The sequence below is a fragment of the Phyllosticta citriasiana genome (assembly GCF_038021145.1).
Source record: "Phyllosticta citriasiana strain CBS 120426 chromosome Unknown IWZ02scaffold_24, whole genome shotgun sequence".
Classification (NCBI taxonomy): Eukaryota; Fungi; Ascomycota; class Dothideomycetes; order Botryosphaeriales; family Phyllostictaceae; genus Phyllosticta; species Phyllosticta citriasiana.
The window spans coordinates 41,546-59,082 of NW_027117301.1; the positions used below are offsets into that span (position 1 = coordinate 41,546).

Consider the following 17,537-nt stretch of genomic DNA (forward strand, 5'->3'; position numbering starts at 1 on the left):
CGCACGTACCTCCTATTCCCCATCAGTTAGGAAATCCGTTTTGTCGTCCCATACTACCTAAGCCGGGCGCGAAAACCCCTAGCTGCAAAGACCGGGTCTTTGTCAGGGATAGACGCATCGCAAGGGTAGAATCTAGCGTCGTAGAAGGAAGCCATCGCTGTAAAGACCGGGTCCTCGCCAGGCGCATCGTAAAGATAGAATCCGAAATCGTAGATGGAAGCTGTTTGTCGTCCAATACTATCCCAGCCGGGCGCAGTAGCTCTTTGGCTTGCGTGGTGAGGCCGCTTAGACAGATGACGTTGTCGTCGATGCTCCCAACAACAACAAAGGCGAGGTTTATTTCCGCGACCCAAATCCAGGACATCGGGTCAACGGAGGCAATCTCAAGGAGAATACGGGCGATGCGCAAGGCTCGGGCGCCCGGAGAAGGTTGTAAACGACCGAGGAGTAGACGGGAGAAATGGATACGGTCACCCAGTGCCAGCTCATGTTCAACGGGCAAAACTTTATGGAGAGTCATGGAAATGTTGCGACTGTAAACGGGATTCAGGGTGCATCATTGCACCCTTTCCGAGGTAGAGTACCAACGCCAGGCAGATCCAGCTGCACGTCAAGTGGGCTGACGAATGTGACGAGAGATGAGCGGCGGGCAGAGGATGCAACACTGCAGATGAACCGGTAGCACTACGGCGATCCGCTGTTCTTCATCCCTTGCGAGGACAAAAAGGACGCCAAACTCTTGCAAACTTTTCGAGACATGGCCAAGAAGGAGGCCATTACGCCGCACATCGAGAACCAGAGAGGGCTGAGTTGCCCTTCGCGTACATGTGATGCGCTATCTAGACGGCGAAATCATCAGTCTTGCAGACTCGCGCGACTAATTCGAGTTGGTGCTTCGCGTTGCACCTTGGAGAAAGTGACTGGGACCGTTGCAGAGTTTGATGGTCGCCAGGCTTCGGAAGTCTGCGGCATCACTTTCAACGCTGAGCACGCTGAGCCAATTGCTGGGACTTTGGGATGTGAGAGTCGGAGTGAAGCGCATGTTGAGAACACCTCTATCGAGTAGCCATGGTGTTGCAATCGAGTTCCTTGAGCGGGTCGATGATGATATTCGGCTATGCTGGTAGAGCTTGAGGACTAAAGGAGAGTATTTGCTGGTTCGACATCGGCAAAAAGACGCGAAGGTTGATAGGGAGCACGACGGCGATGCTAGCGTGGGAAACCAGACGAATTTCGATGGCATTGAGCGATTGCGACCGCGTGTGAGTGGTCTGTGGGGTCTCTGCTGCCAGACGGTCGACCGATACTCAGCCACGTCGGTCGCTTCGTCCAACACTGTCATGCTCAGATGCGACTAACGCTTCGTAGTTTGACCGTTGGTTGACGCAACGTCTGGAAGACGCGCGAACTGCACAAGTCGTGACCTTCCGGCGGAGTTCGAAAGCCATGGCCACCAGATCAGCGTCCTATTCATCGTTCTTGCCCGTCTGATCGTATCCCGAGTCCGACTTGTTCCTCTTAAATCTTGTTACGCGGCAAAATGTAGCAAATCGCAGCGCAAAAGGCACGAGCGCTGCTGGACGAGTGCAATGATGGACGCGATGGCTGTGAGGGAGTGCGCGACGGGCGGGTCACAGCCGGAAGGAACAACTCTTCAACTTGCGATTGGGTGCAAAGGGTGCGTCGGTTGCGAGGTGCCGGACAATATGTTGCAAGCAGGTAGAGAGGGTATGGCCGGAAACCAGGAAATTGCGCCGAGGGGTTGTGAGTGTTTGCCAGCCTGGTGATCATTTGTCAGAGATGATGAAGGAGAGGGGGTTGTGATGGTAGAAGGTGAAAAGACAGAACTTACCGGTCATCGCATCTTCAAGAATTCTGCCATCAACTCCGCTACTGTATCGGCCAGCTGCTGTCCCACTCTACACCAACAACTTCGTCTTCGCATGGAATCGGAGCACTCCAAAAGCTGCACTAGCTCCGCTGGAACAGGTCCTTGTCACAGCTTGATAATCCAAACCAGTAGAATCGCGACGAAGCCGACGCCGCGGCGATGAAGAGGTCCGACAGATGGGAGGATATGGCTCAAAGCGGTATGGATGGCGCACCATGTTCATCTTTCCGACCGACGCTTCGCTTCTAAGCGGCGAAAATAGACGCCAGGGCGTGGCCTTTGACTGATGCGTAGCCAGTCGGCCAGCATCTGGGCGGCGCGGTGGTAGAAGAGGAAAGATCTCGGTGAAGTATGACAGCAGGAACCGGACGATGGGCGGCATGTGGAAGAATTGCATCAGCGAGTGCACAAGCGCCTGGTACAGTCCATGCAGGTCGTAGAAATGGATGGGCGGCGTCAGATCGATGATGATGAAAGTCTGCGTGGCAGGGTCGTGGTGTATGGTGGTGCCAGCTCCGCCAGACGAACCTCGACCACAGTGTCAACTCCCGGTGCCTCCACGCCAAGCGAGACAACGCACTTCGAAGACGACGACGACGACGCTACTGCGGCTGCGACTGTCAATTTCCCAATAACCTTGTCGCTAAACGCATATTTATCCAAAACGTTCTTGAGCATCTCGGTGTTGCCAACGAGCTTCTTCTTGTGCAGAAGCTTGAGCTTTTCGATGGGCAGGGCCGATATCGCCGAGTACGCCATCTTTAGCGCGTGCATCGACGTGTGCGGCGGCTACGGTGAGCGCTGCTCTGAAGCCGCGCGCTGCGACTTACTCGTATCTCCGAGGCAGCGTGACAAAATCGGCAATTCTATTGCACAGCTGTTGCCCGTCTTGAGAGTCGGCTGAGCCTGCTGACGGAGGTTTGCATTGGACCCTCGTGCATCTTCCAGCGCCTTGCTGCATGACGGCCGCAATACACAAGCAAGGCTGCGCGTTTGGATCGATCCGGGTGGGAAAAGCGCTCGTGGACGTGGATGTCGTACTCGATTGTGAAAGATTGGCGGCGGGTGGCAGCAGAGAGGCACGGTGGCAGCGAGTAGTGGAAGATGGAAGTGCAAAAACCTGCGTGGAGTTAGCGCTCAGTACCGGACTTCAAAGACGTGGGATAGGGTGCATGCCATGGTTTTCATGACCGATGGTATGTACGGCGTACCTTCGTTAGGGCGGCAGAGCATGCTAGAATTGATGAACCGATGTCGCTTGCAGTGCCGCTGCAGTACGCGGGACTGGAATAAGAGCCGACTTAACGAAGATGTCGAAGCAGGTGGGTCGCCGGCGGAGAATGAAGCCGAGCGGAAGCCCTGGCACCGGCCATCGTCGTCCTTGTAGCCTGACTTCACTGCCAGTCGCGTCTCGTGTCTCTTTGCTGCAGCGGGCGCGGATGCAAAAGAGAACTAGGCCAAGCTGACAAGCGAACAGGGAAGACTGGACTCGAAGTTGAATAGCAGCATTGGGGAAGGGACCCACAGTAGACTGACGAGAAGCACGCAGGCCGAGTTGAGAGACGACACTGACGACCAAAGGGGAGGATGTAGACCACCAGGAAGTATACAACGGGCAAAGTAGGCAAAGTGTGCAAATTCACCTTCTTGGGGGCTGATTCAGCCCCCAATGAGATGGCGTACAGTAGTCGTATCGCCGTCCTAAGCATACTGAATCTTGTGCTTGTCGACGCGCGCGTTCAATTTCGAGTTTGCCGGAAGAACGGAGAGCAAGGGCGCGCATCGACATCTACATGAAAGGAACTGTCAGCAACGGATATGAGGAAGCTTTAGTAGGTCCAAGTGAAGGTGCATGTAGCACGCACCAAAAAAGCGTTTCAAGATCATAAAGGTGGTGGTTGCCGACGACGGTCAGTAAGCGGGAAGTGATCTAGAAAACCCGTTAGCAGATAGTCAACTGAGTGGAGTTTGCAAAGGCCGCACGGAGAGCTTGGATTACCCGAAGGTAGACATCGGTGAAGTCGCAATCCTGGCTCGACTTCGATGAAATATTCGACCGGTCTGGTGGTGTTGGTGATTACAGAAGCAGGGCCAGTGGAGTGGCATGGGAATAAGGGAGGCGCACTTGTCTGAAGACGGTCCTCAATGGTGGGGAGTGGAGGCCGCTGGTCGACGAAAGCGAAGCCGATGGACATTGACAGTCGATGCAGGTGAATGGGCTAATGAATGTAACCCATGAACAGCGACCAAAAGGGCGAACAGAAAATGGACGGCAGCGAGCGAACTATCAACTCGAGAGGATGGTGACATGCGATGAACATGGCTACGTGCAGTCAGTTTGGAAAGGAGGTTCCAGGGGTTGGGCAAACGAAGAGTGCGTACCGTTGGTATGTCTAATGCAACAGCGCCGGGTGGAGCTGCGCGTGCTCAGGAATGGCAAAAGAACGGATGGCGAAGGCTTCTTCGAAACAGTAGGAGATGGATGGAGGCTTCGTGCTGTCTGGGCAAGTCGTTTCGTCGAGGGATCGCTCCGGTATCTGCTCTCGCTCACGGTCAGCCAGCTGTCTGCAGTCTCCATCTGCCGAGCGAGTACTCACCAATTCGCTCCACTTCTCCCTCTGACCTGATAGTGCGGTCGCATCGGCTCCCTCCTATATCTTGTCGCTTCGGAATGCTGCAGTTTCTCATGGTCAGCCTGCTGTCTCCAGTCTGCAGCTGTCCGACGCTTACCAGCTCGCTCCACTCTATACTCTTCCCAGATAATCTGGTCGCATCGGCTTCTCGAGAAACCTTGGAAAGACGGGCAGAGTGTACGGTGAGAGAAAGAATAAGGAGGCAGAAGTTGACGAAGCTGTGTGTTCCGCATTGCCGATGCAAACGTAGAGGGAATGAGGGAAGCGATCTGGGAGCGGAGACTCGAAGAGGGGGGTCTGGGAGCGGAGATTCGAAGACGGGATCTGGGATCGAAAGGTCTCAGGATCGTGTTGTCTTCAGCTGACCCGGCCTAAACGCGAGAAAAAGAAGTAACTAAACGTGTGCAGCAGTGAATCGGAGGCTTGGGATGGGACGGTGAAAATCGGGGGGTTGTCTTGCTAGAAACACGCTCCGCAAACGATAGATCAGCGAACAGAGGCTGATAGACGGTAACAGCGAAGATTGTTGATGATATCGAGGTTGGTGGAAGATGATGGAGTGCTTGGACAACGAAGAAGCCGTCATATGTGCCTGGTATCAAGTCTTCGTAGTCGCCAATGGTGTACAGTGGGAGCTTCCGCAGAGTCCTTGTTGGCGGTTCGCAGGGTGGAGCTCTGGGTGACTGGAGCTTTCAGTGCTGTTGTCAGTCGACAACGCTGGGTAAGGAACGCTCCCGGAGTTGCGCGAGATTCAAGAGTCGCGGACAAAGGCTGGAGGGGAACAAGATCGGGGCGTGGAGCGTCGAGAGGCGTGGGAGTAAAGTTTCTTGGTTAGGGGCGTTGAGGATATTGTTTGAGTCTTTGGTAGAATGGACGACGATGGTAGCGGCGGCGATCGCGGTATTAAGGGTGCATTTGAGGTGCGAGACACTGTGTGCAGTCAGTCAGTCACGTTTACAAGGGGGATCAGGGAGGAAAAAGGGCGTATCTAGTGGAAGGACGGCTCAGTGGACAGCAGCGAAAATCGGACCTTCAAGTACGTCGGTTGGACAAGAGAAAGTGTTGTCCCTGATTGTTGGTGTTCGATATTGGGGGGAACGCCGTGCAGTAGTGGTCAGGCACATGATGTTCTTGAGCAGTCCGATCGCGCAGAGTGTTTCAGAGAAGCTGGATCCGACCCGGACCACGGTGAAGAACCAAGTCTGTGCAGTTATCAGCCTATTCGTAACGAGAAGAAGAGGGAGGGGGAGGGGAAGAGGGAGGCATATCTCTGATATTACATTCCGCTGACGACACATGATGGAAAAAAGCACAGGATGATGAGGGCCAGACGGCAAGACGGTAAATGTTTGACGACGCTGTGGGAGATATCGACTGCTGGAAAGAGGTCGACGGATGAAGTAATGGCATGCAGGACTACCGTCAGCTTTGCCGCGCCGTGGTTGGGACCTGCTTCATTGATTGCATCGAGCGAGTGACCCTCAGCAAGGGCGGACTGAGCTTCCATGCAACTGGCGGTGCGTTGAAGTTTTGGAGCGACGGGACCGGTATCAAGTGTGAGGTTGTAGAGGAAGGGAGATGGAGGAAGACCGTCGCCACGAATAAGGAACCGAGAGTTTCAACTTGGTTAGAAGCTTGTGTCGACTCCAGCGTTGGGATGCGGCCAAAGTATGCACTCGCTGAGAAGAGGGACGGTTGGAGAGGAGGTGGGGCTAAAGACGGCCATGGCAAGAGAGTGAGCTCTGCGTGTCGTGAAGGAATGTGGAGAATAGGACGTACCTTCTTGCTGGAAACACCTAATGAGAAGGTTCGGAGGGGACAGGAAGACAATGACGGAGCCGATAGACGTGGAGGACAAGACCAGCAGAGGATGGGAACCATGGAATGGGGCTGATCGATGCGATGAGGGGCGGCGACGGAAACAAGGGGGTAGCTACGTGGAGTCAGCGCTAGACAATAGGTCAACAGAGATGCAACGAAGCGAAAAGGACATACCGATAGGATATTTTGACCGAGGCGTAGCCAGAAAAAAAAAACCGAAAAGCAAGCATCCAGAATTGCGGCGGTGAGTGCGGCGGCGGTGGAGGCAGAGTCTTCGGAAGGAGAGGTTTCGGGAGGAGAGCAGCAGTAGCGTAAGTGCAGTAGGGGCGGTAGAAGAGAGGCGGCGGCGAGAAGGCGGGTGGTCGTGAGGAAGCAGATTCTGAGGAGGCGGTCGTTTGCGCGAAAGCGGGCGATGACGAGTAAGCGGCGAAACTCTGCGTGCAGTCAGTCAGACAAGTCTCGAAAGCTTGGGATGAGGAAATGAGTACCTCACTGGCGAAATTCTGCTTGAAAGCGGCGAGGAGGGAGGTAGCAGCGGAAAGTGGAATCCTGTCTGCAGTTAGGTCAACAAGTTCAAGGTAAGAAAAAGTTGAAATGAGAGGAGCATACTTGATTGAGGTCGGACAGTTCAAGGATGATGGCACTGGTTCCGTAGAGTAATTCTTACCCAAGCGGTGATCGAGTACACAGTTCGAACATAAGATACCACCTGCGTGGTTATTGGTCAGTACAAAGGTCGAAAGTCTGACTAGGCACTCGTCTGACGCCTTGAGATTGTAATGAGTAGATGCGAAGGGACGATTTTGGAAGTAGGACAGCTGGAGGACGATGGCGTTGCTTGGTTCCGAGACGAATGTTCATCAGGCGCATACTTTGAACAGTGATTCCTACCTGGGCAGTCATCGGTTAGTTCAAGGTTTGAGGAACACGAGGCGGGTGGAGGGGTTGTACTTGTCCAGAAACGCACTCGTCTGCCACCTGAAGTGGGAGCGAGTTGAGGCTGACTGGAAGGTCGAGAATAGCAGCCATAGACAACGAGACAGCTGGTAGTCGATAGGAGCGGTGAGTGGGTGCTGGAGGAAGCGATCAAGCAAGCAAAAGTCGAGCGAGAGGTTTCGAGAAACCGAGGCTGAAGATGGAGGGCAGGTGGGAAAGACCTGGACACGGAGTCTGTGGGCTTGAGGGTTTAGACCAGAATGTTGCTGGGAAGAGAAATACTCACTGCACCCGGTAGCCGGTCGCTGCGAGGGGTGTGGTCGCTGCTGATGTCGTCGCCTTTGCCCTTATCAGCCCTTTTTTCGGCCCACGGTGGCGAAGTTGACAGACCTTGCGGAGACCGTATGGACCGAGTGTATGTGTAAGGCGACCGCAGCGGTGCACGGTGGGTCGATCGTGCAGTGGTGCCACAGGAATGGTCCGGACTTAAACGCAAACTGCAACTTTTCAGCGTAGTGGGTTCAAATGAGAGGAAGAACGAAATGCGTACTTATCTGACAAGGCGGACACAAGGTGGTGGGCGGCGGGAGGGAATCTGGCGGGGAACAGGAACGAAGAGTTCGGAGGGAGGAACAAAGGAGGGAAGAGGTCGAGTCGGGTTGGCGAAATTGGAGAGATCGGATCGGAGAGATCGTGGTGGTTGCGAGTGGTCTGAGTCTTCGGAGAAGCTTCATCCGGCCCGGGTAGGCATCGAGCGCAGCGAATCAGCCTGTAGTGTCTCAATCAGTGAAGGCGCTTGAAGAAAAGGGGAGACGACGTACTTCTCCGGCAACACAACCCTCTGCTAATAGCAGACGAGGACGGCATGTCGCTGGATGGTTTTCAGAGAAGCTTCATCCGGCCCTGATAGGCATCGAACGCAGCGAATCAGCCTGCAGTGTCTTGGTTAGTAAAGCACCTAAAGAAGAGGGAAGACGGCGTAATTCTCTGAAAACGTAACCGAGGATTTGACACAATGTGGTGGACGGCGGGGGGGGGAGTCTGGCGGAGAAGAGGAGATCGGAGCTGAGTGGGAGGACAGTGGATTTGTTGTCGAGCTTCGGTTCAGGTAGTAGTTCAGGCTGAGCTGTAGCTGCTGCGACTGTACGTAAGTGTAGCTGTATGTGCGGTCAAATGAGGGGAATGATACTGACTGAGGAGGACAGCAACGGCGGCGGGCGAAATGGCGGAAGGTAGACGGAGATGCGGGAATGTTGTGTTGATGAAAACGAGGCGGTGGTCGGCGAAGCAGCTTATCGCGGAAGCAGCTTGTCGCGGATAAAGGCGAGTACGACGAGGACAAGGGAGGACTCGTTCAAGAATTAAGCGATAAGAAGATTGAGGAGAGGGCGTAGAGGGCGTGTACCAAGTATACTTGGCACAGTAGAGTTGGGAGCAGGAGCGGTTCCGCAGGCGACGAGGGGAGCAGTGGCAGAGCGTCAGCAAATGATGTGGATAATAACAAGGAGTACGTACTATGTAGACGCTTAGGAGATTGAAAGTATGAGCGGCAGCATTTATACAGGCGATGTAAGTGGCAGCTTCGAAAAACGGCGGGAGGACGGCGGGAGGACGGCGAAGAGGACGGCAGAAGGACGGCGAGAAGGGCGGCGATAAGGGCGGCAAGAAGGATGGCGAGAAAGGTGGTATAAGGAGAATAGAAGCTGCTGTAGAGTATCAGCAGGTAAAAGATTGAGAGGGGAGCCTGTTGTAATTACCAGACAGAGTGCTTAGCACAGCTGAAGCGGCAGCAGAGGACGGCAACAATGGGCCCTGTTACAGAAGGCTTTGCAAATGGTATCCGATGACAACGACAGGCCAAGGTGCAAAGGCGTCGATGGGGAAAATTTTGGAGCGGAAGACATGAACGGAATCAGAGCGAGTGCTTGATAAATGTGGAGGGCGAGGTCGAGGGTGGGAACGGGGAAATCGAGCAACTGTAGAGGAATGTCAGATATGTTGTTGTGCAAGCAAGCCAGGAAAGCAGTACCTTCTGTGAGCCGGCGATGGACTGTTAGAGTGCCAAAGACAAGGCGACAGCCAATTGAAGCGATGGATGAAACGGTGAGAAGGTTGGCGCAACCTGTTGAGATGTCTTGATCAGCACAAGTGATTCGAGGGCAGGAGCAGGAAGCATACTTTTCTGATAGCGAGGCCACTCGAGGAGAGAAAGACAACTTCAGAAGAGCTATCGAGGCCGAAGCTACTCAGAGAAGCGCTGGTCTGGTCAGAACAACAGACACAGGCCTAAATCTGACTAACTGTCAGTATAGTAGCTTATTGGAATGGAAAGAGAAAGGAGAGGGTGATCAAGGCGTACCGCTTCTTCGGCAAGGTGTTTCCTGAGAATGACCTGGCAGAAATTGGTGAGAGATAATGGATGTGAGAGCAGGCTGGGACATTTCAGCTTAACCAAGGTGATGCAACGTGAGAGCGGCGCCGTACCAGAGTCCGGGCACGCTTTCGAAGCTCATCGGCCTGTGTGGGAGGGCAGAGAAACTGCGAAGCCTCGTCAGTTATGTGTCGGTCGGATGCAACCTGAGCAGTACATGTCGTACCCGGGACTGAGCGGTCATGAAGGACCGAAGCTCATCTTCTGTGGCCTGACAAACGTCGACGAGATGCGAGGGTTGGCGATGTAGAGCGTCGGGCGTCGGGCGTCGATGAGGGAGAAAGTTGAGGAGAGGAAATTTGAAGATGAGGAGAAACGAAGACGGTGGAAACGAAGACGAGGGGAAGAATGCCGGTGGTGTGATTCTGTGCGGGGGAATGGAGTTGTGGAAGGCGCCAGCTGCCGTCGACTGCCCGCTGAGCGGAAATGACGTCATACATCACCAGCCGCAGGCGGGGGCACCCAACGCCAGGCAGGCGGCGACAACCTCAGGAAGGAAGTGGAACGCCAGTACGCACACAGCAGAGCGGCGCGACACCATGGGCCTGCTCAAGAAGAAATCGCAAAGCTCCGTTGCGCACGACATCTTGATTGTAGATCGATCAGCTAGGTAAGTGGACGAAGACGGTTCTTCGCAAAGAAATAAGTGGAAGTAATGAGTCATCGCTACTGCAAACCAATCTCAGACCTCACATGAAGCAAACAAGCAAGAAAGCAAGTAGGTGAGGCAGTAAGGCGCGTGTACGTACCGTACCTAGTAGGTGCAGGTGTATTTGTGGTGAACTCCTTCCCGTCATCGTTGTTGTCTCCCGACGAGCAGCGCGTCGCAGGGCAGTGGAGAGAGCGGAGCGCGTCAGGTGAACAGACTAGCCGGAAACAGTAGAGCGCTCCCGTTTCTCCGAAGTGACGCCGCAACACCAAACAATCCGCCCGGACGCGACCGTTTCAATCCACTCGAGACCTCTGCAACCAACACCATCGCATGAGGTAGCCTCCTTACCACAAGCAAGCCACGAGTCCTCGTCTTCGACCGCGGTTCTTCCTCCATCTCGTTCGCTGTCTCGCCCTCGAAAGTCAAAATGCCTGCCGCCCCGTCCATGCAAAACCCGACCGCCTTTGCCGACCTCTCGACGCCATTGCCATTGCTATTCCGCCCCATCACACCGACAATTGCAACCAATGCGCAGGCCGTCTTTGGCTGAAAACATACCGGGTTCTGCTGGCAGGAAAATCCATCGTGAAAACATGGCTACACAGTTGGGCTAACAGGCGTACCAGTGCTGCAAACGACGGTCACACAGCTATCAGGCCGCCCTCGCCGTCTCGACTGCCGCCGCCGACGCCACCATGTGCCGAACAGACTTTTGAAGAGGGCGACGGCATCGTCAGGTGCCTGATACTCCCCGGAATGGTGGATGGCTGCGCCTGCTCCGCTGCCGCCACGTCACTTGCGTTGCCAAACAAACACTGGACACCGTCGGAGGATCGGACTTCTCAAGTCCCTGCTTGAATAGCTCCGTACGACCGGTGCGCGGAGGAAATTCGCAACCTCGATACAAGCGCGCATTCGTCTTGTTCGGGCGAGTCGATCGTCTTTTCACGATTGACCTGGTGTTCAACGTTGCAGGTCCCTCAGTGTCGAATGCGTCTCGTGGGACGTTCGAGCTGACTCCCGCAACTTGTCGCACAGGCAGAAGTACACTGACACTGGGCAATTTCATTCTTCGAGGCCTCGGCAGCAAACCTCGTCACAGTAGCAGTCTGGTTCTCGTTCCGATCGGTCCTCGCAGCTGCGTCTTCTACGGAGTACGTCGAAATGCCTGCTGAATTGGAGGAGGATGCGCTGCCAGCGTTTTCATACGTGGCTGCTTTGGTCATGTCGAGTCTCGCTGCCGTCGCATTGAATCTCTTCAGTCCGCGACTATTCCTGCTGACGACGCCCAAAGAGAGAGAAATCTTCTGTGGCCAGGCTTTTGCATGGCTCGAAGCCTGCTTGCACTTTCAGCCCTTCGCGTCGATTGCGTTCGTCGTGCCCGTTGTCGTGACACAGCTCGTATCTCGTCTGGATCTTCACACTCTAAATGCCTTTGAAGTCACTGTCCTTTCTTCCCCTTGCTTGGCGAGCCGCATTCTTCATCACTCGAACCGTCAGTGCACCATGCCCTTTTTGTACATTGTGGGCCTGTTTATTTCCCCTCTTCAGTCGGCAAGGTTCGTTTTCTCCGCTTGCACGGCTTATGGCTGGGGGTCAGACGTGCAATGCTGCACCGTCTCCACTCCGACGCACATCTCGCCTTGGTTGTTGACGCTTCGTGTCGATTTGCGTTTCCAAGTCGTCAAACACCCCTTGGTTTCTCTCCTTCCACTACACCTTCCATCTCGAGCGCTACTTAGGTCCTCACTTCACCAGCAACGTGATCACTGCGCTGGATTCGTGCCTCCATCGAGGAAATCTCGCTTCGATGACCTACGTAACGGCGGTTCAAAATGTGACAATGGCCCGGCCGAGCTTTAAAAACTCGGCAAGGATCAGCCGCATCTCGTCTGGAAGATGGCCTTGGAGGAACCCAAGCAGCGGGTGCACAGCTTTGACGGAGAGGAACGTTGACATTTTGGCATGCTGCAGCGTTGCGCTCACAGCTCCGTCTCGGCTATGTTCTGGAGACAAGTCTGCGGGACTCGGGGGAAAACTGGATTTCGATGAAGGATATTTAGGGCCAAGATCACCTGCTTCACTGCTGGCTTATTTCTCCATCGCAACTAGATCACTTAGGCTCCGGCTCCACTCAAGCATCTGCCTACGATGATGCAAGCTTCAGGATTTTCGACGATGGCCCACCACCGCTTCGTATCCCTCCTCTGAGATGCGCTTCAAAGCCGAGTCTGCCCCAGCCTTCCCACGCCTTCACTCTCGATTCATCCTTCACAGCGTGGGCCGCTTGCTGTGGTCTCGGCGTCGAATCACTTTCTCGTCTCCCGAAACGTCGCGGACAAAGGCAACGACGATGGAATTACGGTTAGCAACTTCTGTGGGTCCCACTTCGCCGCTGTTTTTACGGCAAGGCTTAGCCTGCTGGCGGCCACCCTATGTACCTGCGGGTTTCCAAATAGACTGGCCGAAAATGCACGAAGACCGCACTTTGTTCCACACGAGGTTGAGCTTACACTGTTGCTCTCGCCGAAGCGCTTTTTGGTGACCGCAGAGTTCCGCACACTTGCCCTCAGCGGCTACTATTCCAGAATGAGACCCCGTCAGGTCAAAAGACATGGAGATTCTCGCTGTGAGACGACCGTTGCCCGCCTCCGCGAAGCCGCCGTCGCCCGTCGGCAGTTGCATAACCGACCTCTCCACGCAGGTCATAATCTGCGCAACACCAAGACTCCAAGGAACATCCCCATGTATCTCCTGCGCACGTGACATTTCTCCTCCTCCGTCATCATCACCATACGCACCCGACTGCCTCACTGTAGCATCATAAGACGAACTCAATCCAACCTGGCCTATACTTTATCAGCTGTACCCTACAGCATGTACTTCCACTGATTTGGACTCGGCTCCCGCCTTTCACGTTGCTTGCTGACTGGAGAAGACCGGCAGATTGTGTTTCAGCATCCACCAGCCGTGGTCAATAACCTCCTACATCGAACAGCCAGAGTCCCATTCTATCCGCATGACGCGCCTGGCGAGGACCCGCATCTTTGCAACCACGGGTTTCCACGCTCGGCTGCAGTAGTGTGGGACGACAAAACGGCTTCACTCTATTCTGAAGACGCGCCTAGCGAGAGCTCCGTCTTCTCCTTTGCAGCTACAAGTTTCCGCACCTGGTGATGACCCGGTATCCGCAGCCATGGGCTTCCACGCCCGGCTGGGGCAGTTTGGGACGCCAAAAACGGCTCCCCTCAATCTCTACGACGCACCTGGAAAGGACCCGGGGGAAGCCAGCCTCGTCAAAGCTGGTGATGTGCTTGGGCACATCGCGGCCTTGGACGGCAATCTGGAGCTCCTTGCGGAAAGCGTCGACCTCGGCCTTCAAGTGGGCAGCGACGTCGAGGTGCTTCTTGTTGGAAGACTTTTCGAATTTGAGGAGGGATTTGAGGTCCCAATTCTAAGCCTTGGGGCCGCTCTTCGCAGCCACGGGATTCCGTGTCTGGTGAGGACCCGGTCTTTGCAGCCATGATTTCCGCGCCTGGCTGGGGTAGTATAATCCGACAACACGGCTTCCCTCTACAATGTCAGATTCTGCACTTACGACGCACCTGGCAAAGACCTAGTCTTTGCAGCCATGAGTTTCCAAACCTCCGCTCCGCCACGACACCGCCCACGTTCCTACCTCCACCTCACACTAACAGTCTACTACGGCCATCCACAGCCAGGAGAAGCATTAGAGATGGCGCTCCATTAGCGAAGGGCTTTGATGAACAAATGGTCTGGGTTGCCTACAGCTCAGTCGACGAAATACCACTCGGAGGCTCTGCGCTAACGGCCCCTAAGCTGACCAAAGCCTATCTCAAGCATGGCCTCTGGATCAAAATCAACATGTTGAATTGGAATGTAAAGCTCTGGGGTTTGCGCCCAGCTTTTCCAAACATGACGTCGAAGTCCAACCGGCCTAAAGTTTCTGCCGCCAAACCGCTCTGCATGATTCAATCCCGCGTCGGTCTCGAAGATGTCACATCCAACTTCTTGCCTTGGTGGCCTTTGTCCTATCTTCGCCCTAGGAACAAAATTGTCACTTTTTGCTATTCCCCGGACCTTACCGAGCCAGCGTAGCTTGTAGCACGTACGATCTTCCTGTCTCCCTGCTTGACAGCTTCAGTTGCTACGCAACGAAGAAGATCCGTGGGCCACAATCCCAAGAGTAGGATCGCGACCAGCCGACGCTTGGACAGAATTCCTTGATGCAACCGCGTCGTGAGTTTCGTTTTGGCTACCAAATGATTCCCCAGCCTCATTTTCTCCGTCGTCGAGGCGGCGTGGTGCTGGCAAACGGAGTTCCAATTTGGTACAGTGGCTCGCTTTTCCGCATTCAGCTGCAGCGATGTCCTGTCTGACCTGATGAAGTGTGGACGGCACATTGGCCTGGCGAAACAATTTGGTCAACCTCCAGTCTCCGGTACCGCCATTCATTGCGCGGAGGGTATCTTACTCTCAAACTCCAGCCGCTGGCTCACTGACTTTCCCGTCAAACATTCGCGGCGACGACTCGTCGCCCGCCCATGACATCGCCGTCGCCAACTATTGCGGCAACCACTCTGCGTTCAGCTGCTTCGTTGTGCCATAAGTAAATCACTACGGAAGACGTTTTCAGTGGCCATGTTGCCACGACAAGGCGGCTTCGGCGACGTCACTTCTCAGTTCCATTGTCAGACCGTGCGGCGCGCTGCCAAGTTCTCCCTCATTGCAGAGAATTGTACACCATCGCATCTATGGCAGCCATGTCTTTTGTGATACCTCGTATTTTCAACGCAAATGGCTATCGCTGAAATGAAAGGCCTCACTCTGACCTAAAATTGCAAAGAAGCGAGTGTTACCGCTCAGAATGCGCAGGAACAGAAGAAAGCTCCGCTTCTCAAGTCTGCCCGATGGAAGTGCAACCAGGCGAGAGGCAATTGATGGTTACATGGAAAAGTGACAGTCGCTGCTCAACACACTGATCAGTTCTTGACAGCCTTTCCTTCGTAATCCGAGCAGACTTTTTGTCCCAAATCTATCCACATACTTGATGTACATTCCAGAGGATTCATCCCACAAAATTGTAAGCTCGCCTAGGACCCCGTCACCCTTTCACCCTCGTTATCCTCACGCACGCTCGCCACCACGCCGTTTTCCTCGCCCGCCCAACTGTCGCAGAACCCGTTATCCATGGCTTTACATTTGCTTCGCAGAATTGCCTCCGCACTGCACCGCCAGCATGCTCCATTTGCTGAGACATGATTCGCAACTCGATGGGATAGCGATTCTGGTTCTTCTCCTTCGTCTTGCCGACAAGGTGTAGTAGTCCTTTTTTGACCCGCTTGACTGAGGCCCCGGTAACAGCTGGTAGAGATCTGCACACCTTGCGGTACGGCAAGACCAATGTCACGATATCACGGGCGAGACGATGATTCGGTGCCTGCGTCCAGCCAAAATAGTCCATCATGTCCAGCAGGCTGAGAGTCGTGCCCGCCCTGTGAACGCAGCCGGATTGAGGGCGCCCAAAATCGGGCGACAGCCGCCGGATCGAGCAGCGGTTAACAAATCTTGATGCACCGACACATGCGAAGGAGTTAGACACGAGCGAACAACAAGAGAGTGGAATGACCGGGTTTGACTCAGCGATCTGCTTTGGCTGGGCAGGGCAATTTTGGATCATGCTGCTCAAAACAGGTCAGTGATGCGCGTGCTGTGGACAATAACAGCAGCGTTCCCAAATCGAGCACGGGGGGGGTATGAAGACGTGACACTTGGATTTAGCTTTCATTGTTGGCGAAATTGGTAGTTTGATTGGAAAATCCGACGACTTCCGCTACTACGCCACGCTTAGTTCTGGCATTCGATCGCTACGCGAGTCGTCCTGATCTCTCTTCTTCCTGCTGCACGTCGCCTCTTTCTTGCCGTCGCTCGACTTTTCGCCATCTTCCTCCGATCGTGAATGAAGAATTGCCAAAACGCCACCGACGCCGCCTCCAGAATTGCACGACATCTTTCTCGCATTCTTGATCTGGAGAGCATGGAGATATTTCTTGACAACAGCCACCCGGAAACTCGACCCGAACAGGACGACGACCGCAAGCCCCCATCCATCCGCCCGTCCGTCTCAAGGAATGATCCAGAGCAGGAGAGCCGTTGATGACAGAACCCACTGCTCTCTTTACGGGACCGACTCCTCCAGATGACCCCTGATAGCCCGATGCACATCATCAACAAAGCACCGTCGCTGCTGGTCAGGGCCAGTCAGCGGAGTGTGCCCCCCGTGTGCCACCACGTGGACGGGCAGTACTTTTCCCACCACGCCACCCTGTCCCTTGTCGTCGTCGGCCCCATAAACAAACAGGCGTCGCCGCACATTGCGAATCGCCGCCTGGCGCGGGCATAGATCCGACACTTCAGAGACCGCTCGCTTGCGGGATGGACGCGGCGCAGGCGGCGGTGTTGTCAGCGTAGCGCGTTGTCGTTTTTGATTCGGCGGTGGTGTCATGGGGGGTGCTATCAAGTTTTTGACTACATGGCTCGCAGCTGATGATTTGGGAGAGTCGGGAGGAGTTTGTGGGCGTTTGGCTTGAGGTTCTTCATGCGGCGGCGGAGGAGGCGGCGGCAGAGCTGAAGGCTTCTTCTTCTTCACGTCTTTTGGTACTGGCGTAGAGTTTGACATGATCACCGTTGGAACCGAGTTTTGCGTGGGAAAGAAGAAGATGGAGGAGGAGAAAGCGAAGAATCAGATGGTGGGATGGTGATGGATATATAGGACAAAAGAGGCATGTAGGCAGGTAGTGGATCAGGGGCAATTTCACCCACTGAATGCACCGAAATCCTGCTGAATCTTCCCGCGGATTTAAGACATTGGCTAGTAGCAATAACACCTAGCGCAAAAGGCGTTTGCACTGCTACTGGCGCGTCTGGTTCAAATTGTCGCGTTAGCGAGTTAATGTAAAACCCACTCGGGCCATGTCTCAAAGCTGAGCGGCGGGTATAAGGAAGCTACCACAGATTGCTGGTATAGCAGATATTGAGCGCGGTGCGTGACTGAAGTGGTGATTAATGGTTTAGGAAGAGATGAGTATGGAATCTGGCCCTGTCATGTCTACTATCTATTTCTTCTGCGTTGCAGCAGCATTAGCCGGCGGC

The 17,537-nt window shown here is 54.5% G+C and overlaps 5 protein-coding genes across 5 annotated transcripts; 1 reads left to right on the forward strand and 4 right to left on the reverse strand.

Moving 5' to 3' along the window:
- Positions 1-1,518: 1,518 nt before the first annotated feature.
- Positions 1,519-2,650, reverse strand: IWZ02DRAFT_495277 (uncharacterized protein; the record flags this gene model as incomplete). The annotated part of the gene is made up of 3 exons (XM_066770121.1): positions 1,519-1,780; positions 2,128-2,369; positions 2,420-2,650. The coding sequence occupies 3 exons, from the start codon at positions 2,648-2,650 to the stop codon at positions 1,519-1,521; spliced, it is 735 nt and encodes a 244-aa protein (XP_066617562.1).
- Positions 2,651-5,948: 3,298 nt separating this feature from the next.
- Positions 5,949-7,484, reverse strand: IWZ02DRAFT_160973 (uncharacterized protein). Its single transcript, XM_066762065.1, has 7 exons — positions 7,297-7,484; positions 7,218-7,236; positions 6,955-7,054; positions 6,834-6,894; positions 6,520-6,779; positions 6,304-6,457; positions 5,949-6,236 (listed from the first exon to the last, which is right to left on the reverse strand). The coding sequence occupies exons 1-7, from the start codon at positions 7,372-7,374 to the stop codon at positions 6,075-6,077; spliced, it is 834 nt and encodes a 277-aa protein (XP_066617563.1). The 5' UTR covers positions 7,375-7,484; the 3' UTR covers positions 5,949-6,074.
- Positions 7,485-8,483: 999 nt separating this feature from the next.
- IWZ02DRAFT_160961 (uncharacterized protein) lies at positions 8,484-9,995 on the reverse strand. The gene is made up of 9 exons (XM_066762064.1): positions 9,879-9,995; positions 9,766-9,819; positions 9,641-9,713; positions 9,460-9,567; positions 9,311-9,313; positions 9,101-9,257; positions 8,797-8,984; positions 8,687-8,746; positions 8,484-8,630 (listed from the first exon to the last, which is right to left on the reverse strand). The coding sequence occupies exons 2-9, from the start codon at positions 9,792-9,794 to the stop codon at positions 8,574-8,576; spliced, it is 675 nt and encodes a 224-aa protein (XP_066617564.1). The 5' UTR covers positions 9,795-9,819; positions 9,879-9,995; the 3' UTR covers positions 8,484-8,573.
- A 1,232-nt stretch (positions 9,996-11,227) lies between these two features.
- IWZ02DRAFT_161783 (uncharacterized protein) lies at positions 11,228-12,401 on the forward strand. Its single transcript, XM_066762070.1, has one exon. The coding sequence runs from the start codon at positions 11,529-11,531 to the stop codon at positions 12,225-12,227; it is 699 nt and encodes a 232-aa protein (XP_066617565.1). The 5' UTR covers positions 11,228-11,528; the 3' UTR covers positions 12,228-12,401.
- A 1,117-nt stretch (positions 12,402-13,518) lies between these two features.
- On the reverse strand, positions 13,519-15,849 carry IWZ02DRAFT_495279 (uncharacterized protein; the record flags this gene model as incomplete). The annotated part of the gene is made up of 2 exons (XM_066770122.1): positions 13,519-13,818; positions 15,586-15,849. 2 exons carry the CDS (start codon positions 15,847-15,849, stop codon positions 13,519-13,521), a joined length of 564 nt encoding a protein of 187 aa, XP_066617566.1.
- Positions 15,850-17,537: the final 1,688 nt, after the last annotated feature.